The 23,991-nt window shown below is 41.8% G+C and overlaps 1 protein-coding gene across 19 annotated transcripts in view; it reads left to right on the top strand.

The window, feature by feature from the left end:
• The window catches only part of LOC127440730 (gastrula zinc finger protein XlCGF57.1-like), a 518,561-nt gene that overhangs the window by 368,246 nt on the left and 126,324 nt on the right, over positions 1-23,991 (top strand). For 4 of the 19 annotated variants that reach the window (XM_051697512.1, XM_051697522.1, XM_051697528.1 and 1 more), the window contains 3 exons: positions 6,496-6,585; positions 12,808-12,966; positions 14,392-17,091. In XM_051697512.1, the coding sequence (XP_051553472.1) occupies positions 6,496-6,585; positions 12,808-12,966; positions 14,392-15,764 (1,622 nt within the window). In that variant the 3' untranslated portion in view covers positions 15,765-17,091. Of the gene's footprint in view, positions 1-5,779; positions 6,214-6,495; positions 6,637-12,807; positions 12,967-14,391; positions 17,092-23,991 lie in introns of those variants that run through there. The other 15 variants (XM_051697510.1, XM_051697518.1, XM_051697523.1 and 12 more) reach the window with 9 other exon arrangements.

Genomic DNA, 23,991 nt, shown 5'->3' with positions numbered 1-23,991 from the left:
TACCCGAGTCGATCTAAGAAGACCCAGCCATGATCAGACAGCACTGATGATGATGGTGCTGTGTGTGTGTGTTGTAACTTGCAACACTGTATGAGAAAGTGGGGGCCGGGAAATAAGGTGAGTTAAGAGCACACGATAGCAAATTAGCAGTGCTAACTTTAGCAGCCATGGCAATGAATGAGCAATCATTATTATAGTTCAAAAGAGCAAACAGTCAAAGTTATCTTATGAGAGATACAAAAAAACTGCAACGCTACAAACATTCTAAACAAGTTGTGTTTGTCATCCGTCATTGTGACAGCAAGTGGACTTTTGAAGCTGAAATAATGAGTGGATTCGCTACGCTGTTTCAATCAGCAAGAGAGAAATCACAGAAAACCTGGATGTATTTTACCAACTTTCTTAGCAAGGAGGATGGATTATATGCATCACAGCCAGACACAAGGGAGAAGGCTACTAACGTTACATTAGGTAAGACACAAAGTTTTGTTTTCATAACTTGTAAATTAACTTGTTAATAGCAATCAGCTGTGAAATCTGTGGCTCCCGGCCAGGCCCAGGTCCCAGATTTCAATTAATAGATGGGTCTGGTCCAGGTCTGGCATTTTTTCAGTTCTGCATTGGTCCAAGCTTTCATGGTATGGTTCAGGTCTGGGTAGTACATTTCCGGGTCTCTTTGGGTTCGGGCACAAATTTTTGGACCCGTGAAGACCTCTACTTTGAAGGTCCAAAGTCCACATAAGGGCAAACTAAAATTACTCCAGATGACTCTGGTGGTTAAATCCATACTAGGGATGTGCACGGATAGTCGTCATTTGGTTAACCATTCGAGGCGGCACTATTAGAATATCAAAATCATTATTCGGTTATTCTATACGTGCAATGCAGGTCTGCTACCTGATGAGCGCTACAAGTTCAGACAAACCATCATGTTTTCTGGTCGAGTCTGGGTCCATTTTTCAAGTATAGTGTGAGTTAGAGGCTGTGCAAACATGCTTTTGTGTGCATCTGCATTGTTTTTAACTATGGATCAGTGATACAGACACGCACTGGACGGAAGTCTTTGACTGTTGCGCTTGCTGAATCTCACTTTTTTCTTTCGCTGCCCCTCGAAAGGATCGCTGCATTTTTAGACACCGAGTAAAGATAAAAATACTTTAATTTTTATAAACACATCTCGAAACACCTTCATGTTGCATTCGATGTGCTGCATTCTAAAGAAGAGTCATTTATATGACTGTAACACCATTAAACATGATTCCATTTTGTTTTTCACTGAGCAATGTTTCAGCGATTGATAAATGGTAAGACAGTGTTTTTCCCCTTTTGCTCTGATATGCATATTTAGTACAATAATTAGACAAGTTCAATGTAATTTGATTTTAAACAATTTAAAAATCAAAGCAACCCAAAGAGGCTATTTAACTGCTGCAGTGTGACTCCACGCACATGACGGTATTTGCAATCGTTGCGTCACGGATGTGTGAACCTGCCCGGGCAGAGTGCATATCGACCTGTTTCATGTGATGTCACTGTATGATCACGCCATCATGTTTGTGACCAATATTCCATATCCCTTCATTGCGCTGCACTGTGAGATGTGACAAACACCTCCTTCAGGAGTTAAAAGCAGCACCTACATTCATACAGATGGGATCATCACAGACGTTTTTTAATACTGTGACTAAATCAGACCAGAAAACAACACAAAAACATTTGTAACTTCTGAATGAGATGTTTACGGTGATGCACCGGTGGGCGTGTGTATTTGTCCGGTCACACATCAGACTCGCCTGCAGCCGTGGATGAATCATATTTAAAATATATATCATAAATGTCAATTTGTCAATATTTGTGCTGTCTTCAGACCTGTAGGAACTTTTTCTGGGACTTGGCATGGATCAAAAAAAAGTCCTTTTTCCTTCACTTTCACATTTTTCTTCTTCTGTTTTTGATGATTCACATTTGTTGTGCATATCGCCCCCCTCTGGACAGGGAGGAGAATTTATGATAAAAAATGACTTAAATGTTTCTCAACCACACCTATCATATCGTGTTTGAACACATGGATTTAACCACTAGTCATATGGATTACATTTATGTTGCCTTGATGTGGATTTTGGAACTTTGAAATTTTGGCATCCATTCACTGGCATTATATGGACCTATAGAGCTGAAATACTCTTCTAAAAAATATCTTGATTTTGGTTCTGCAGAAGAAAGAAATTCATACACATCTGGGATGCCAGGTGGGTGAGTAGATTTAAATTTTTGGGTGAAATATCCTTTAACAACAGCAGTGATAAAACATTATTATTATTTTTTTTTTATCTGTTTCTCTCCCACATTGCTTCTGAAGACATGGATTTTACTACTGGATTATTATGTAATTCTTTTATGATGGCTTTATGTGCTTTTTGGACCTTCTGAGTTCTGGTCACCATTCTTGCATTGTGAGGACCAACAGAGCTGAGATATTCTTCTAAAAATCTTAATTTGTGTTCAGCAGAAGAAAGAAAGTCATACACATCTGGGATGACAGGAAGGTCAGTAAATGACAAGATCATTTTTATTTTGGGGTGAACTATCTCTTTAAGCGTTTTCCACGACAAGCGGTTCAGAATGTCCCCTCCGAGATGCTGTTGTATGACATCACGCAAACATGGAGGCGCTCTAAGAGGTTTGCAGAGTTCTGATAAACATTCACTTTTAAACAAATTATTGCACTAATGAGTGAAGTAAATGCACCAGAGTTTCCATATTAGACTATATTTAACACGTTTACAGAGACGCAAAAAAACGGTAAACGATCTTTTCTATTGATACTCATAAACCTGCAGAAACTTGTGGCAATGTTGTTTTGTTTGTTTCTGGGCCATTCATTGTTATTGGTGACTTTTCCGTCCCCAGGAAATAACTCTTAATATTTTACTTAAAATAAATCAAACGTTAACTATGAAATAGTTTTATCATAGACTGAGGTCTTCTTTATAACATTAACACAAAATATTGCATGTAAAACGTGATATATATATATATATTATTATTATTATTATTATTATTATTACTACCATCTTTTTTGGCACATACACCTTCTTAGAAAATTTTCAGTTTCAATGAGACACATTTGCAATATAAATATGCCTTTATTATTGTGTGGATCAAGTTAAAATCTCTGTAATTATAAATATATATCAATTGAAGCAGTAGTTATTATTTATTATTTTAATAATTTCCTGTGTGTCCCCGAAATCGCGTTCCACCCTGTTAGTTTGTGGTTTTTAGCCTTCTGAACAAAAAAAAAAAACCCTTACAATTTCCATGAATCCACATTCAGGAAGTGACATCACTCTTTTGGAGGGAATTCAAAGAAGCAAAGTGAGGTGAGCATAAACTTTCTGTCTGCTTTTTTGTGTGCAAGTTTTATGATGTTAACCTGTATGTCCTACTCTTAAATTTCCACCCTGTCAGGCTAAATTAAGAAGAAAGTAAACCACATTTTACAAACGTGTTTGATATATATACTAAAGTACTGTTTATGTGTGGAGAGCAAGCTAACTAAAGTTTGCTGGCTCAGTTAGCTAATTTGTTTAAAAAAAATTCCACCCTGTTAGATATATAAACCTAACAGGGTGGAAAATGTATTACGGCCAGTGTTGGGTGTAATGCGATTACAGAGTAATTAGTTACTGTAATCTAATTACTTTTATGTAAAAAAAAAAGTAGTGTAAGACATTACAATTTTTAATTCTTGTAATCAGATTACAGTTACTGAATTTTAATTCATCTAATTACTTTTAAGTTGCTTTTATTAACTTAAGTTATTTTTTACTTTTATTAGCATTACACGTTTTGAAATAATATTATTAATGTAGAATTCTTTTAAAGCATGAATTATAGACCTATAATAATGAGTCATGTGAGGTGCTGAGTGTATGATTTATGTACAACAATTAACAAAGAGGAAAAAGAGACATTATTTTGAACTTGTTGAGAGGAAAAATATTTTAGAAAGTAACTATCAACCTATCACACCGTCTTGTGTATAATCAGTTAATATGCATTTACACAGTAACTGATCATTATTATAAAGTGTTGTCTATACAATTTGCATGATAATGTAAAGTTAAATTGTACATATTTTTTAGGAAATGGCTTCACCACTAAGTGCGGCAAAAATGCAGCGTCGCTACAGAGCAAAGCGAGATTTAGATCCAGTGAGACGAGCAGAGTATCTTCAGAAAGAGGGAGAAATGGCGGAGAGACCGAATGACAGGGAAAAAGAAAAAAATTGCTGACCATAATGAAAGAGAGCAGTGAGCACAGAGGAAGAAATGGAGACAGGAAGAGGGAAGCAAAACTCAGGGAAAAGGCTAGGGTAGCTATACCTTCTTCACCTACAACACCTCTTGGGGAGGTCAAAGAAGCAACTCTGCAAGATGTTGTGGCTCCAGATGTACCTACCACTGAACCCCTGTGGCGTCCAGAGGTTATTACCAGCGACCCTGTTGGGAGGTGGTGTGTGGTGAGGTACGATGATGACCCCTACCCTGGCGTCATAATGGCCGTTTGATGCATGCAGTTCACATCCAGGTGAATTGCATGCATCGAAATGGTGTCAACAAATTCTTCTGGCCTGGCCCTCGCAAAGATGTCAGCTGGTATGCTGACTGTCAGGTATTGTGCCTGATTGAAGTGCCTCAAGCACTAAACAAAAGATCAGTGCAATTGGACATGGCAACATCGAGATATGTTGAAGAATCTATCTGGGCAGTGTAGGCAGGTTGAGAATTCTGCTAACATGTTGTTCTGCTTTGTGAACATGTTCAAAGTTGGCTGTGGAACAGGAGTCTTCCTGAAGGTGACACAACAGTCTTAGAATGATATTAAGACAGTAGGCCTAGACACACACACACACACACACACACACACACACACACACACACATTTTTGGGCTACTTTTAAGTGTGTCTCAACATGATCCCAGCATGCCATATGTTTCAACCACTGCAGTACCAATCTTGCCCAGTAAGAGATTCACCAAGGCTTACAATAAAAATTAATGAAATAAACTTAAATGAAGTGAAAAATAAAAAAATTATATAGTATTAAATACTGGCCCATACACAAACTGTGTGTGTGACTGAGTTGGGGAACGGTTGGGGAAGAAGCACTTTTGTTTGTAGGGAGAGGCACTGGTGTATATTTGTTAATGTGTTTAATGTTCTGTATGTTTAAAAAGTGTTTAATGTTCTGTATTTTTAATACATGTTGAATGTTAAGAGTTAATAATAAAATTATTTTTGAAACTCACTGAGACATTATTGGTAAACACCCTGTTTGTGTCCTTTCCACCCTGTGGAGCTCCTTTCCACCCTGTTAGTCACGTTTTTTTTTTTTTTTTAAATATCGTAACAACTATGTTAAATGTTTTGCATGTTTTTGTTTTAATTTTCAGAGCTGAAAAAGATAAACAGCATACATATGTTTTTTTTTTTTTTTTTTTTTTTTTTTTTTTTTGGTGTGTGCAAAGTTCTGTTTTAATCTACCATTGTGGGTAAATTGGGTGCAAAAATGTGATGGTTCTAAGTTATGAACAAATATTCTACTCAGCAATTCTTGTTTTATTATTATTATATATATATATATATATATATATATATATATATATAAACTTATATATATATATATAAACTTATATAATGGAATAAGGGACACAAAAGGTGTAAGAATTGTTGAATATTTTCATTATTAACACTTTGCAATACATTATGTATATGTCCCTAACAGGGTGGAACTCTCTTACAGTCCACATCTGAACAATCCACCCATAATTATTATTATTTAAATGTTTGAGCACTACCAGTACAAGCTCCTGAAGGTTAAACATGTAATTTACCTGATATCATTTTAAAAACTTTATTCTTTTTCCCCCCAAAAGTTAGAACATTGAAAAGTCACCAATAGCCAGGAATGACTCTTCTACATTATTCGAGCATATGATTCATGTTTATAAATGTCACCAATATTGTTGTCATCCTAATCGAAAACTTGTTTCAACACGAACAGGAATAACTCCAGGTGTTTCAACTGAGATCTGTGGGATAAAACATTGTAAAATGATGTTTATTAAAGAAGAGAGTGAGGACATGAGTTATCCAGAATCATGCAGTTCAAATGTCATGAAAAATGAAGATACTGAGGAACAAAGAGGTTGGTGTCCATTCTTCATTCTTTATTATTGTCTGTTGATGAAGATTAAAGTTATTAAATATGAAGCAGTTCAACACATTTGGTTTCTGTAGTTATTTATCAATTCGTAGGATCTGTAATATAATTTAATCAAAGAGAAACAGCAAAGAAAAATGACTTCACATTAGAATAGATACTTGTCACCTGTAGTTATCTGCTGTAACATCTGGGGTCAATTTTATTGCAATAATTTTAAGATTTGTCTTTTGAAATGAAAAAGGACATTTTGTGTTTTCATTTTAGATCTGATGGATATGAAAGAGGAAAATCAAGAACTAAATGAAGTTGAAGAGAAACTCCATCCGGATCAGACACTTCATGATTTCATTATTGGTGAAGAATCATTTCTTGGTTCACCGCTTGCGGGTGAAGTCTCCATTCTCCGTACAGTAAATCCGTTCACGTGTTTATTATGCCAGTCAGCTGTTAATCACAGTTTAACAAGTGTTACATTTCCCAGCCCTAATAATTAATCACACTAAATTAACGTGTTAAATCAACAGTCCTGATATTTATAAGTGCTGGTAATATGTGGCTGCAAAATTGGATGGCCAGTTATTATGTAATTCGAGAAATGTAGAATCTGTGTTTTCATAATTTACTTTGATTAGCTGTAGCTATGTAAATGCAGTGGGAAGACTCGAATCAGAAGTAGCTACAATAGCTATGTTTCTGTCCAAGTTGCGAATTTAATTCATGCGAAAATCATAATAATCACAAAAACAGTGTGCGAATAAAGCAGTGTTTCCATCCCATGTGTTCAAAAGAACAAAATCGTCACTTCTGTAGAAAATGTAGCAAATGTCACTCTTATTAATAAAATACTCGCGGTTTAGAGCTCACAAACAAAACACTGTAAAGAACTGTGTCTCATGTCTGAAAGCGACAGCACGTCACACAGTTCTGGGAGTACTATGTGTGTGCGTTCCTCCATCTTTAAGTTTCAGTAAACCTGCTCTGCGACACACATCAAGTTTGTATTTGACTTATTTGCTCTACAAACTTTTTGTAGGTTTTGGATTTTCTAGACACCGTTATTTCAGGATGACCAGAGCAACATTTCAGATGCAGTGATTGGTCCACTGGTTAATCCAGTTATGAACGTCATGAACTGTGTTACTTGAACTGGCGGTGTGTGGTGGGCAGACTTGCTGTGTGCCTCATAGCCAGCACACCAGGTCGACACATAACCTCCCCCGACACAGTTGAGTGTCGAACGGCCCTTTTTGGGGACAAGTCGACTACCCAAAGATAGAGACAGGCTTAACCCAGTCATGGCCTCTTTTCCCCTTCTCTTTTTCCACTCCCTAAAAAAGAAGGGGGGTTATCCGACTGGGCCGCCAGGTCTAGTCGGGGGGTGTCCCTCCCAAGGGGAAGACACCGCAGAGACCACACCTCGCCCAAAGAGGGGGGGGATATTTAAGTGGAAGAATACGTCACATGGTCTTTCCAACCATGTGGAGAGCCTTCAAGGTAGATCCTGCCCAATGGGGGAGGAGTTACTACAAACATGGAGACTGGGGCAGAGGGGCTCTGCCCAAGGAAGACGCAGTTTGCCAGCAGGGAAACGAACTAGCGGAAGATATAGATCGCATGGAGTTAGCCTTACAGGGAACCGCCACATGCGGAGCACCTACCCCAGAACAGGGCTCTTAGTTAGCGCGTGTACTGGGCCAGCAGCGAGTCTCTCTGAACACTTGACTGCCACAGGGCTCGGAGGAAGTCAACCAGGGAACAAAGTTTATGAACACTACTGGGAATTAATGGCGCACGTCTTCAGCTCCAAGGGAGGTGGAAGGTGCTATGTGCAAGCGATACATCCGGCCAGCTATCCCGCTATCAGCTATCCAGCTATCAGCTATCTACAAAGCAGACAAAGAGCTGCTCAGAGACTATACAGCTCTGCATGCGATCCAAATAGTTGCGTAAAGCGCGCACCGGACACAGCAATGACAGGGCTGGGTCTGCCTCCTCTTGGGGCAGCACTTGCAGGTTCACCACCTGGTCCCTAAAAGGGGTGTTGGGAACCTTGGGCACATAGCCCGGTCGGGGTCTCAGGATCACATGAGAGTAATCCGGACCGAACTCCAGGCACGTTTCGCTGACAGAGAACGCTTGCAGGTCACCTACCCTCTTGATGGAAATGAGCGCAGTCAGGAGGGCAGTCTTCAAGGAGAGTGCCTTAAGCTCGGCTGACTGCAAAGGCTCAAAGTGGGCTCTCTGTAGACCCTGAAGAACTACAGAGGTCCGATTAGGGAATGAGGCGTGGTCTGGAGGGATTCAGCCTCCTGGCGCCTCTTAGGAACCTGATGATCAGATCGTGCTTCCCTAAGGACTTACCGTCGACTGCTTCGTGGTGTGCTGCTATGGCGGCAACGTACACCTTCAAGGTGGAAGGGGACAGCCTCCCTTCCAACCTCTCTTGCAGGAAGGAAAACACCGATCCGACTGCGCATCTCTGGGGTCTTCATGTCGAGAAGAACACCACTTAGCGAACAGACGTCACTTAAAAGGCATACAGGTGCCTCGTAGAGGGGGCCCTAGCCTGAGTGATCATGTCCACCACCGCAGGTGGTAGACCACTTAGGTCTTCCATGTTCCGTCCAGGGGCCAGACATGGAGATTCCAGAGGTCTGGGCGTGGGTGCCAGATGGTGCCCCGTCCCTGAGAAAGAAGGTCCTTCGCCAGGGGGAGCTGTCGCGAGGAGCGTGAGGTCCGAGCACCACGTCTGGGTGGGCCAGTAGGGTGCTACCAGGATGACCTGCTCCTTGTCCTCCCTGACCTTGCACAGGGTCTGTGCAAGCAGGCTCACTGGGGGAAACGCATATTTGCGCATGCCAGGGGGCCAGCTGTGTGCCAGTGCGTCTATGCTAAGGGGGGCCTCGGTCAGGGCGTACCAGAGTGGGCAGTGGGGAGGATTCTTGTGAGGCAAACAGGTGCACCTGTGCCTGTCGAATCGACTCCAAATCAGCTGGACCACCTGAGGGTGGAGTCTCCACTCTCCCCTGAGGGTAACGTGTTGTGACAGCGCGTCCGCTGTAGTGTTGAGGTTGCCCGGGATGTGAGTGGCTTGCAGCGACTTGAAGTGCTGCTGACTCCAGAGGAGGAGATGGCGGGCGATTTGTGACATACAGCGAGAGCGCAAACCACCTTGGCGGTTGACATATGCTACTGTTGTCGTGTTGTCTGTCTGAACTAACACGTGCTTGCCCTGGATCAATGGCCGAAACCTCCGTAGGGCAAGTAGAATTGCCAACAACTCTAGGCAGTTGATGTGCCAATGCAGTCGCGGACCCGTCCAGAGGCCGGCGGGTGCGTGCCTGTTGCAAACAGCACCCCAGCCTGTTTTGGAGGCGTCTGTCGTGACCACGACGCACCTGGGGACCAGTTCTAGAGGAACACCTGCCCGTAGGAATGAGAGGTCGGTCCAAGGGCTGAAAAGATGGTGACAGACCAACGTAATGGCCACGCGGTGTGTCCTGTGGCGCCATGGCCGTCTCGGGACTCGAGTCTGGAGCCAGTGCTGAAGCGTCCTCATATGCATCAACCCGAGCGGGGTGGCCACCGCCGAGGATGCCATATGCCCTAGCAGCCTCTGAAAAAGTTTCAGTGGAACCGCTGTTCCCTGTTTGAACGCCTTCAAACAGGCCAGCACCAACTGGGCGCGCTCGTTCGTAAGGCACGCCATCAAGGAGACTGAGTCCAACTCCAAACCGAGAAAAGAGATGCTCTGAACCGGGAGGAGCTTGCTCTTTTCCCAGTTGACCCAAAGCCCTAGTCGGCTGAGGTGTGAGAGCACCAGGTCCCTGTGTGCGCACAACACGTCTCGAGAGTGAGCTAGGATTAGCCAGTCGTCGAGATAGTTGAGAACGTGAATGCCCACCTCCCTTAACGGGGCAAGGGCAGCCTCTGCGACCTTCATAAAGACGCGAGGAGACAGGGACAGGCCGAAAGGGAGGACTTTGTACTGATACGCCTGACCCTCGAACACGAACCGCAGGAAGGGTCTGTGTCGAGGAAGGATTGAGGAGTGGAAGTACGCATCCTTCAGGTCTACCGCCGCGAACCAATCTTTATGCCGGACGCTTGCCAGAATGCGTTTTTGCGTCAGCATCTTGAATGGGAGTCTGTGTGAAGTTTAATTCAGAACTCACAGGTCCAAGATTGGCCTCAACCCACCGCCTTTTTTTTTTTTTTTTTTTTTTCGGTACGATGAAGTAGGGGCTGAAAAATCCCTTCATCTCAGCTGGAGGGACAGGTTCTATCGTGCCCTTCCGTAGGAGGGTAGCGATCTCCGTGCAAAGTAGCAGTGTTTTCGTCTTTCACCAAGGTGAAGTGGACACCGCTGAACCTGGGCGGATGCCCGGCGAAGTGAATCACACAGCCGAGTTGGACGGTCCGGACCAGCCCTCGCGATGGATTGGAAAGCGCAAGCCATGCGTCCAAGTTCCGCGCATGGGGGACCAAAGGGACAACGTCATTGGATGTACCGGCAGGTGGGGCCTCGCGGCGGGGCGGGGCGGAGCTCGAGGTGCCACACCACGTCATGGCCGTGCTGAGTCTAAGGACATCGAAGCACTTACCTGGCTCCTTGTGACCACCCCCGGAACAGCCTGGGACGGGGGAGGAAGAGGCCTGTTCTCGTGACCCGTTGAGACTGTCACATCGGGGGTGGATTTGTGCCACAGCTGGGCGCTCAGGGGCGGGAGACCGCCGCTGGAGCGCCAAACCTGCCAAATAGAGTGGTGGACAGTGGTCGTGATGACGGCCGTACACACCGGATACGTGACACAGGGAACAAGGAAACCGCTCGTGAGTACTGCAGCCACTTGGGCATGCAGCGCAATTAAATGCAAAAGGTAACAAAAAAGATGGAGATCTGCTTACCAGCTCCAGAGCAGTGGGGTTCGTGGTCCCTGGGTCACCCGTCTCAAGGGCGCTTTGAAGCCTTTCACGGGTTCTGGGCGGCCACGAGATGGGTGGCGTCTGCTTCCTGCGGTGGGCTCCACACCGGGGCCCGGCGGAAGGGGCAGGCTGTGGCGGAGCCGGTGCAGTCACCGCAGGGGGACACCCTTGGCGATGAGTAGCCGGGGTGTGGGATCTTGAGCCGCGCCATGGCAGGATATGCCGGCTAGTATCCATCTACTGCTCTACCATTGAAAACTGCTAGGCAAAGTCCTCGACGGTGTTGCCGAATAGGCCCACCTGGGAAATGGGGGCAGCAAGGAATCGTGTCTTGTTGGCCTCACCCATCTCGACCAGGTTGAGCCAAAGGTGGCGCTCCTGGACCACTAGTGTGGCCATCGTCTGCCCGAGAGACCGCGCCGTGACCTCCGTCGCTCGGAGAGTGAGGTTGGTCGCCGAGCGCAGTTCCTGCATCAATCCCGGGGCGGAACTACCCTCGTGCAGTTCCTTTAGCGCCTTGGCGGACTTACAGGAGAGCCATGGCGTGCAGGGCGGAGGCGGCTTGTCCAGCGGCACCGTAGGCCTTGGCCGTCAGAGATAACGTAAACCTTGCCATGGACATATTCTCGCAATGAGAACATGACCATCCACGAACGCTGTCTCTGCGTGAGCAGTGCCTAGACACGAAAGACAGTGATCGTGACCGTTAGAAGGCGAGAGATAACGAGCGCAACCAGGAATAACACACAATCGGAAAAGCATCTTTAAAAAGACGTTCCGTGTGTGCGCTCTTTTCGAGAAATATATACTCTTTTAGAGGGAAAAAATGCTCTTTCAGAAAATATACTCTCTAGTTTTTATGCCGAAGTTTGCAGGGGCATTCTCTGCAGTGCACTAGTGCAGAGGAGGGAGAAGCCGCTGAAATGTGCCATCAGATCCAGCAGAGGTGAATGAACAGTAGTATTCAGCTCAATGAGCATGACCGTTCGGCTCCGAAGAGAAAATCTGAATGAGTGGTTGCATACCAGCTCCTTTTATACCCGTATGTCCGGGGGAGTGGCATGCAAATACCACTCGCCAATTTTCATTGGCCTTTTATCAAAGACCAGAGGTGTCTCGGGCTCCCAAGAGTGACCCCTAGTGTCACTACATCGACACCAACGTCGAGTGAGTGACAGATAACAAATTATTCAGTGACGTGGCTTTTTTTAAATGCGCATCTTGTGTTCCTAATAAATGTAATAGGAGTTTATTCATTAAAGTGATTCCATCATAGTTTATGCACATTTCTTCTTATCAAATAAAACATTTATACATTTCAAGCGAGTGCATACATTTTTTAATGCACATTTTGGAGATTTTATTTGCATCTTGGTGTTTCCATAGAGCAGTTTTATGTGATATCCCAAAATGTGCATAAAAATAAGTGGATGGAAACTCAGCTTGTGTAAAATGGCTCGTGTGATGGCAGGAGATAGATAGAGAGTTGTTTTGAAGAAGAGAGCGAGTGAGATGAGTAAAGAGCACTACTGACTGGTGTCTTTATATTAGAGAGAAACTGAATTAATTACCTTCATTCATTACCTGAGATTAATCATGATTAACTGTTTTAATCTAGTTTTATTTTAAGTTGTAAATTCTCTTTTAAAGGTTTAGCGAAGCAAAACCAAAACCAAGTACCCTCTGTAACCTGCTTAAGTGCCCCAGAAAAGATGGAGTTTATTAAAGAGGAGTTGAAAGAGCAGAGTGAAGACATCAGTATTTCAGAATCATTCAGAGTGAAAAATGAAGATATTGAGGAACAAAGAGGTTGGTGTTCATTCTTGATCTTTATTTAAAGACTCCTGAGGAACATTAAGGTAACAATCTTTCAGGCAGTTTACCAGATTTGGTGGGTGTTGTTATAAAATCATACGAGCTTTAAAACAGTTAAACTACAGAAATATAGAAAAAATAACTTAAAGCAGGGAGAGTTAGCTGAACTCTAGTGACCCTTGCAGTGACCCATTGGCTTCTTACACTGAAGAACTGAAAAGCTGGTGACCTGCTTGGATCTGATTCAAACATTTTCCTCCACAAATACGACACACCGCAAACACCGCATGTTATCCATGGTGGCTGTGTAACCAAAAATTTCTATGGGATTCTATTCCTCTTTTAGTTTAGTAATGTTCTTCTTGAGAGACCATTTATGATGGTGCATAGTGCATGAGTGCTGTTTTTTTAGTAAAATGTCCATCTTTATATGTTCAAAAATATGAATTGACTGGAGAGCTCCGCTCAACTGCTCCTACTTTCTCCATCACATGACTAAACCCATCACAATTTTTTTTTTTCTTCTGTCAAAATGACGGACAGCATTTTTGAATTGTCAGTCAATGTTTTAAAATTGTTTCATAAGAAGAAAAACCTTGAATAAAACCTTATTTATACGATCATAGTATTTTGAGCTAAAAAGGGATGAACACCGTTAAACTGAAGCATGTAACTAGCGGGGCAGTCCCCTAACTCAAGCGTATACTTTATATGACATTCATCAGCTATTTCAACAACATATCATATTACAACTTACATCTGCACAGACATTGAAGCGAATGCACAACTGAATGTGTTGCGTGCATTTATGTGTGCAACATGAACTAAGTTGCGTGCTGGATACATAAGTTGTTGTGATTAGGCCACTGAAGTAACTATGCAAAATCCTGAAGTCTGTAAAATATGTAAGATGTATACGTCTCTAAAAGCACGAATTCAGTAACTAAAGATCTAACACTTCACTTTATTCATATGCTGCTATTTCAGGAAAACATTTTTTTTTTCACAATGTTTTAAATTAGTTGATAAATTTACATGCACATCTCCGCTGGTGGCACTCAACCACTGAGGTTGTCATGGTGATCTGTCTTAACACTAGGGTACAATTCATTTTCAATCAGAGGTGCAGGACAAACTTTGTTGCCTATTTCAGGATAATCCACTTAACATAAGAATGACAGAGCTAACCATTTAGTATGAAAACAAAACAATCACAAAACGTTTTAGACCCCATGTAGACCTGTATTTAGCCTTGACCACACGTATCACCAAAACGCATCTTAACACTAGGTGTAAATGGGGTCAAAGATCACATAGAAATGAATACTTGATTTCAGTTTGTGCTATTTGTTTGCAGTTTATTTTATTTTTTCACAATTATCCCTCTTGTATTGACTCTTGACTGTGTGTTCTTTTTAGAGCAGATGAAAGTGAAGGAGGAAAGTGAGGAACTGAATGAAGAGGAGAAACATCAGTGTCAGAAACCTGATGATTTCATAACTGGAGAAAAATCTTTTAGTAGCCCACAGACTGAAAAGAAATGCTCACGAAAAAGAACTCAAAAAAGAAAAGCCAAAAAATCTTTCACATGCTCTCAGTGTGGAAAGAGTTTCACAGCTAAAGGAAAACTTAATAGCCACATGAGAATTCACACTGGAGAAAAGCCTTTCACCTGCTCTCATTGTATGAAGAGTTTTGCAAATAAAAGCAACCTTATTATTCACCTGAGAATTCACACTGGAGAGAAGCCTTACAGCTGCTATCAGTGTGGAAAGAGATTTGCACTCAAAGAAGGTCTTAAGCGTCACATAAGAATTCACACTGGAGAAAAGCCTTTCACATGCTCTCAGTGTGGAAAGAGTTTCACACATAAAGGAAATCTCAATAGCCACATGAGAATTCACACTGGAGAAAAGCCTTTCACCTGCTCTCATTGTATGAAGAGTTTTGCAGATAAAAGCAACCTTTTTATTCACATGAGAATTCACACTGGAGAGAAGCCTTACAGCTGCTATCAGTGTGGAAAGAGATTTGCATACAGAATTGATCTTAAGCATCACATAAGAATTCACACTGGAGAAAAGCCTTTCACATGCTCTCAGTGTGGAAAGAGTTTCACAGCTAAAGGAACACTTAATAGCCACATGAGAATTCACACTGGAGAAAAGCCTTTCAAATGCAATCAATGTGAGAAGAATTTCAGACAGTTACGAAGTCTCAAAAATCATTTGTCTTTTCACTCTGGCGAAAAGTCATATATCTGTGATCAGTGCAACAAAACTGTATCTTCTGCACCAGCTTTAAAAAGACACCGGAAAATTCATTCAATAGAGAAGCCTTACTTGTGTTCCCTTTGTGGAAAGAGTTTTTCACAGCTGTGCAATTTAGAAGAGCACCAGAAAAAACACACCCGTGTGAGAGATCATGTGTGCTCTGAGTGTGGTAAAGCTTTTTACAGTGTTTATGACTTAGAATGTCACAAAATAATTCACAATGGAGAAAATCCTTACAAGTGTTCACACTGTGAAAAGAGTTTTGCTTTTTCAGGAAACCTGAAAGCACATGAGAGAGTACATACTGGAGAGAGGCCGTACCACTGCACTTCATGTGAGAAGAGATTCATTAGGTCAGGAAACCTGAGAGCACATGAGCGAGTGCATACTGGAGAGAAGCCGTTCCACTGCACTGCATGTGGAAAGCGTTTCACCCAATCAGGCTCTCTACTGACTCATAGAAAAAAGCATTGTCCAGGGTTGTCCAGTAAGCAAAATCCATCTTTATTTGCTATGTAAATGGGATGAAATAAAAAAATCAACATCAATTTCTCTCAAAAGAAAAATTACAATTAAGTGGGAGAATTGCTATTGCATTATGCTGATTGAGCTGTCATTCTATGTGAAGGCAGATTTATATTTCTGCGTCAAACCTATGCTGTAGCCTGACGTGCACATCTCCAAAAATTGTACTTTGCTTCACATCAACGCAGACCACAACAACTGCGATTGGTCCGCTTTATTACCAGAGACCGTTCCCCAGCAAGACAAAAATATATCTGAAGTAGCATTGCATTTCTCCAAGATTATTTTAAGCAATGCATCATATCACGTTGCGTTTGGACTCATGAGCATTGTTTTAATTTAGAAGCATTTGCTGTTTTTTTTATATATTCTGGTTATGTTTAAAAAAGTTACAAGTGAAAACCCAACAAAAAGACAACTTCTAAAACCAGCTTTTTTCCTCTGGGCTTTTACTCAATATATATTTGGTATGTGAGTGACACAATATTTGTTGTAAACTACTCGAGAACTTTCGGATCTGTACCATGTTTTGACAGTATGATGTAAATAATAATTTCACATGTTATGAAAATGGAACACTTACACTGTACATTTTGTCAGCAGATTAAAAAGCCGCTGTTAAGAGTTATATTGCCTATATGCAAAGTGCAGCTTCTGAGCATTAAAACAACACCCATTTTGTGCTGGTCAGGCGAGTTGTTCTTCATTAATTTGATGTTATTTTCCCTGCAGTGAGCGTCAGAATTATGCAAAAATCTTTATTATAAGCAAATCAAGACGAAGCATACAGTATATCCCTGATTTATTTTCTGTCTAAATGGCAGAAAACATGTGTAATGCAGAACATGTTCCAATACTTTGATGAACTTTTTATTAATGCCACAATAATGTAATGGATGTATTGGAATCCATGAATTACATTGCTTTTATTAAATGTATAATTTTTCAGACACAAAGGCATTGTTTCTCAGTACACTAGCACTTTTGCTGTGTATTCGCAGAGCAATGCAGACACACCAACATGGAACTATAAATGCTAAACTGTGCAGAGCTTACAGCATAGGTTCGAGGTTAAAGTATAAACCCGCGTAGAAGGGGTAGAAAGATGTTTGTATTTTTCAACAAAATAAAAGTTCAAAATATCAGTTCAAAGTATCAGTTTCATCTAGTGTTGTTGATGCTATGAAATGCAACAAATTTTGTCATTTAAAAAAATGTGTCTTCAAGATGTAAACACTCATCAAATAGATGTCTGGGTGATGTATGCGTGCTATCAGTGAATGACTGTTAATCTTAAAACTTCATTATTAAAAAAATATTTCACCAAAAATTTAAATTCTCTCATAATTTTCTCACCTTTCTGCCATCTCAAACTAGTATGATTTAGATTATTTCACATTCTATTACACTTCCTAGTGCTTCAGGCCAAAACTATAGCGCTTTCTGAAATCGTTCACTTATATACCCATTCACTATTTTCTGTATAATGAATGGCAATTGTAACAATCTCCCCAAAAGGGATCTTCCCTTTTAAATTATTGCTGGCATCACTGGAACGTGTGACATCAAATAATACCTTCAGTTCCACATGACACTCCAGAATGCTGCCCAAAACAAAAAGCATCCAGTGTGGGGCAGTTTTGCAGATGGAAATTCTTTGTTGATGAGAGCTGACAAAGTCTGCTGTAACTCAGATAACCACTCTGTACAATTGTGATGAGAGTTTGAGCTGTTTTGGGGGCATGAGGGGGACCTACACAATATTAGGCAGATGGTTTTAATGTTGTGGCTGATTGGTGTAAATTGTGAGCAGATAAAACATATACATATGTAATGAGGGAGAATTTTTATTTATATTTCAAATCTGATCATTTGTCATTTATGCTTCATGTAATGGTGGTCGAACATGGCCAAGATTACATTTAGCGTTCCATTATACAATTCTTACATATTATTGGTGATGAATGCTGGCAGTTGTAAATATACCCTGACACAGTCACTAATTTACTACAAATCTCTGGCTGGAGCGGGGGTTTTTTTTTTTTTTGACCTTGGACTTGAACTGTGGTTACTGGCAAGTGCTCATGGATGATGAAAGCAAGGACAAGACAGCTTTTGTGTGTCCACTTGGGTTATTCCAGATTAATGTTATGCCCTTTGGTCTTAAAAATGCCCCAGCAACCTTTCAAAGGTTGATTGAATGAGTCTTGGGAGAGCTTGGTGGCAACAGTTGTTTTGTATATTTGGATGACATCATTATTTATTCCCCAACAGCTGAACGACACTTTCATTATGTTCAAGCTGTTCTGGACAAGCTTCCAGCAGCTAGTCTCACTGTTAACATGAAGATTAACTTCCATACATCTTTGAAATTCCTTGGGCATATAGTCTCATCGGCAGGAGGGAAAGCTGACCCAGAGAAAGTGCAGGAATTTATTATACCCACGACTCTCAAAGACCTCCAAAGTTTGCTTGGAATGGTAGAGTGGTATCACCCATTTATGTACCTCTTTCATCTTATTGAGCCACCTAATTCCCTAAAGCAGAATAGTGTCAAATTCATGTGGATCAAAAAGTATAACACAGTCCCAGATGCCCTATCCAAGCTCCTGTGGAGAAACCTGGTCTCCATTGCCAATCTGTGCTACCTTGTTGTCAGCCAAGAATGAAGCAATTAGAGACTTGCAAATTTCAGATGAGGAAATATGGAAAGTACAAGATGATGATCCTGGCATCCAGCCCCTTTATATGACCATTATGGATACAGGACAACCTATCATTTTCAGCGCTACCACCACGTTTACTATCTTAGAGGATAAAATCTACAGAGTGATACAACTACCACATAAAACCTTATATCAGATCTACATTTCCACCTCTCTTCGCTCACATCTCCTTCAGAACATCCATGAAGACCCATTAGCTGGACATCTAGGGCGATTCAAAACTTGCAAGAGACTACAGAATCTTGTATTTTGGCCGGTGATGAATATAGATGTTGTGGAATATGTTTGTTATTGCCATCTCCTCTATTTCTATCTTTAAATCTCAGCTTAAAACACATATTTTCTCAGCGCATTATCTGTCTTTTACTGATTGATGTTTTATTTCCCCCTTTGTAATTGAGACTGTAACTTCTGTTGAAATGTATATTAATGTATACTTTGCGCTTATAATACTTTAAATTATTATTATTATTATTATTATTGATCATTAGAATAATGACAAAGGACATCTTCACCAGATGGGGGATACCTGATTTGATCCTTTCTGACCAAGGCTCTAAGTTTGTTTCTTCTGTCTTTGAAGGAGAATATCCCTGAAACGGAAAACTGCATACCATCCACAGACAAACTTAACTGAAAGGATAAATCATACCTTGAAAACAATTATCTCCATTCACACTGGCAACAATCAAAAGCACTGGGACAAAACCTTACCTGAGTTTCAATTTGCATTAAATTCAGCTGTCCATGAACCCAGTGGTGTGACTCCAGTTGAGTTGAATTTAAGCAGACCCCTCCGAGGACCGCTTTATGTTGTTACAACCCAGGGAATGTACTGCAGATACTCCAGCCAATGTTCAGGTTGATAAATTGGGAAAATACAGGAATTTGTGAATAAAAATCTCAACAAAGCTTAAATGCTGTCAAAAACCGAATTATGATGAGCACAGAAGAGAGTCAGTATGATGAGCAGGACAGAGTTTGGCTGTGAACTTACTCTTACTCCAAGGCAGAGAGATCATTTTCTGCCAAACCTGCTCCAAAATGGCAGGGTCCATATGGAATTGTACGACAAGAACTCTATGAAATTGTGTTTGAAAATACTGGAAAAGATGTCAAAGTTGTGCATGTGTCTTGGATGAAACCATGTGTAACACTCCTTCAGGTTCGGGTATGGGAAAGCAGGAAACGGGGAGCAGTGACACGCCTCAGGTAGGCTTTTATTTTTCTGCCTGCCACACTCTCTGAGCGTTCTTCACAGTATGTTTCTTGTTTCAAACAGTTCAGTGTGTAAAAAAAAAACTCTCAGTCAGCATAAACTTCTTAATATTCAGCTTCACAAAACTCAGGCATAGAACCAGGCGCGGACTGGCCATTGGGAGAACCGGGTGGGCCAGCCGCGAAATGGGGCCGCATGGGCCGCCACAAAACGCTGCTGTGATATGCAGAAAAGGACAGCAAACCCATCCCCCACCCCCCGCTCAACAACTTTTGGGCCAGTTTCTATGTAAACTCCTGGGCCGAATTTTCTTCCCAGTCCGCCCCTGCGTAGAACTCTCTCAGCTCTCTGACGTGTTTTGACTGCTTATGAGGCCTCTCCCCTCTATTACTGTAACAAGAAACAGCTGTTAGAGATCATGTCAACCAGCTTGACGAGCCACACCACTCCCTCTCTCCCACAAACAGACACATGACCATGCCCCCATCACCACATTTAACAGATTAGCAGATAATTCCCTCTCCGATCACTCCAGATAATCGATCCATTTCTCGACATCCCCCACTCTTGTGACCACTCAGTAAATTTCGGCTCCATGGCAGTGATCGATCGACTTATCACAGCAAGATCCTCCAAGTCAGCAACGACCTTCATCAACATTGCCAACATATTCAACATTTCTCACCCCAATTCCCGAAACTCTCTGACTAGATCGGCTCCCTTGTCCGCTGCCTTGTCAGGAGTATCAGCTTGAGCACGTAAGTCTTTTTTTGTTGTTATTGTTGTCATTAACAATTTTTATTGATTCCAGTCACAGATTTAATAAACATGGCAGAAAATACGGAATCGAATTATATGAACTTAAAACCCTTCCCTCCGAACATACCCCACACCTGACACAAACACGCACCTCAGTGGTCTGATAACACTATGTAACACAATTTTTGTTCCTGGGTAGTAAGTGTTATTTCTAATTGCTTATGCCTCAGAAGTATAGAAAATGGCTATTATTCCCCACAAACTTTGCTTTTGTGACCAGGACAGTGATATTTTGAAAATTACCTACTTCCAATTAGAAAACGGACATATTTGTGTCTTTTTGTTCACATAAAGTCAGAAAAAAACAACATATGAATCCAAATTAACATGTATTTATATTAAAGTAATACAAAAATGACTACAAAAGATTTTGAAGTGAGTAGTTTTTTGAGATTTACGATTATACTGTAAATCCCTTTCAAGAATCAGCCCCCAAATGTAGTCTCCCATCATGTTCTCGTTATACTGTCCTTGGTAGCGGCGTCCAAAGTCCAGTATATCCTGATGGAAGCGCTCGCCTTGCTCCTCCGAGTACGCTCCCATGTTCTCCTTGAATTTATCAAGATGAGCATCAAGGATATGGACTTTGAGGGACATCCTACAGCCCATTGTGCCATAGTTCTTCACCAGAGTCTCAACCAGCTCCACATAGTTTTCGGCCTTGTGATTGCCCAGGAAGCCCCGAACCACTGCGACAAAGCAGTTCTAAGCCACTTTCTCCTTACTAGTGAGCTTCTTGGGGAATTCATTGCACTCCACGATCTTCTTTAGCTGTGGTCTAATGAAGACATCGGCTTTGACCTTTGCCTCAGACAGCTTAGGGAAGAAGTCTTGAAGGTACTTAAAGGCTGCCGACTCCTTATCTAGAGCTCTGACAAATTGTTTCATAATGCCCAATTGGATGTGCAGTGGTGGCATCAGCACCTTCCGGGGGTCCACCAGTGGCTCCCACTTGACGTTGTTCCTCCCCACAGAGAACTCGGTCCGCTGTGGCCAGTCCCGCCTGTGGTAGTGCACCTTGGTGTCCCTGCTGTCCCAAAGGCAAAGATAGCAGGGAAACTTGGTAAAACCGCCTTGGAGACCCATCAAGAATGCCACCATTTTGAAGTCTCCTATGACCTCCCAGCCATACTCATCATACTTCAAAGCGACCAGCAAGGTCTTGATGGAAGGGGAAGAGAGGGGTACTTGTTAAAAAAAAGTTGGTGACTCTTCCTCTGATCTGCAACTTGCACACTTTCATCCAACAAGTTCCACTGCTTGAGCCTAGATGTCAAAAGATCGGCATTGGACTTGGTGAGACCAAGATCTCTAATCAAGTCGTTGAGGTCATTTTGGTGGGGGTAGTATGGGTTTCTCTCCTCAGCTCCACCTCTGAAATTGTCATGTGGATCTACAATGTCTTCCTCGCTCTCTGACTTGCTGCTTTCTTCTAAAGACGGCTGCTCACTCTCCGGAGGAGTGGGTACGGGGAGCTCATGGCAGTGTGGCACCAGGGTGATGGATGAAGGAAGGTCCAGCTACGTGATAGCAGGTGCATTCTTGCCCGTCCGACATTTGGAAGGGTCCACCATGCAGAAGTAGCAGTTGCTTGAGTGGTCAGTGAGTTCCCACCAAATTCTTGGGATAGCGAACTTCATGGCTCTCTTTTCCCCTCTGTACCATCCTACAAAAATAAATTTATTTCACCCATGACTAATGTGTAAGAGATTCTCGCAACATTTTTCATATATGATATATTTTTTTCAATAACATTGAACATTTTTAACATTTTAAAATTAAAAACCTTTTATAATTTAAAAAATGTACAAATTTTATAACATAAAATTCTGAGCAACAATTGTCCATCTTACCTTCCAAAGTTTTTTTTGCAGTGCTCACAGGTGAAATGAGGTGCCCAGGGTTTGTCTTGATCCCCGACAGGCATGCCGAAATATGCTTTGTAGGCCTCACACATCTTAGCAGATGCTTCCACAGAGTACTTTTTTGATCTTGTCTTGAAAAATTGGCCGCAGACATAGTAAAATGCGTCTGCCGGATGCTTGCAGCCTCTTGATGCCATCGCAGAAAAATGCAGATATGTATCCACTTAGGCAGCTGGAATTAAACTGAACTGGTGGGCTTACTGGAAAGTTCTACAAGTTACTCCAAGTTTACTCAGCACTGAATCTATCTGGAATGTTATGGAAAATAGATACATTTCAAAATATCACTGTCCCTGTCACAAAAGCAAAGTTTATGGGGAATAATAGCCATTTTCTATACTTTTGAGGCATACAAAAATACCTAGGAACCAAAATTATTATTTGTATTTTTTTTACACAGTGTAATAAATTAATGACACATAAATTAATAATAAATCAACAAAGTATTTAAGAAAATAAATAAAACCAATAAGAATGCACACACTCATTTAACATTGTCTATCTCCCTCCAGTGTCTCCCCCCGACAGCACTCCAAAAAGTCGAAATAACTGCCCCATTTTTGATTAAATAAACCCATGTTGCCCAGCCTTCTATATATCATCCCCTCAAATGCCGCCACCCTGCCCAACTCCATGCACTACTCTCGAAACGAGGGCACTCCAGCCGACTTCCATCCTCTAAGGATGACCTGTCTTCTGATCATAACACCAGCCAGAACCCAAATCATTATGTACCCATCCCATATGTTAATAACCGTCCCATTGCATAGAATACAGAGTCTGGGGCAAAATGAAATCTGAGTGCCCAATACATCACATATAAAACTCTGAACTCTCAACCAAAATTCTTGAATCTTAACACACCACCAAAAAACAGGGGTTGTGTCCCTGTCTTCTGATTGGCATCGCCAGCAGGTGGGTGTGTCTTTGAGACCAAGCCTATACAGTCTAGAGGGGGTCCAATAGAATTTATGTAAAATCTTTATTTGCATCAGACACACCCTTGCCTCTCTAGATGTAGACTTGTCATTTTTTAGAATCCTAGTCCACACTCCTTCCTCCAATACCAAGTTCAAATCCTTCTCCCATAATCTTTTGATAGGAGTTAAAGCTCCATCCCCCAAACTCTGAATTAGCAGGGAGTAATACACTGATGCCTCGTGTACTTTTCCAAAAGCAGTAATCACCTCTCCCAAAGTATCTGCCACTTTGGGGGGGGGGGTGCTACTCCAAAAACAATACAGAGCAGGTGGCGCAGCTGTAAATACCTATAAAACTGAGATTTGGGAATCCCAAAATGATGGACTAGATTCTCAAAAGATCCCAACACTCCACTCTCATTTAGGTCACCAAGTGTAGTAACCCCCTCACAATCCACTCTGATCAACAGAAAGGAGACTTATTAATATGTAATTTAGGGTTCAGCCATATGTTTGAGGCAACATTTAAATAAATGTCCGAATTAAACACTCTGGACACTTTTGTCCAAACCATGTGCAAATGCCAGATAATGGGGTGTGACTTAACTTCTT

The sequence above is a fragment of the Myxocyprinus asiaticus genome, chromosome 5 (assembly GCF_019703515.2).
Source record: "Myxocyprinus asiaticus isolate MX2 ecotype Aquarium Trade chromosome 5, UBuf_Myxa_2, whole genome shotgun sequence".
Taxonomy (NCBI): Eukaryota; Metazoa; Chordata; class Actinopteri; order Cypriniformes; family Catostomidae; genus Myxocyprinus; species Myxocyprinus asiaticus.
This window is presented reverse-complemented; position numbering and strand designations above follow the sequence as displayed.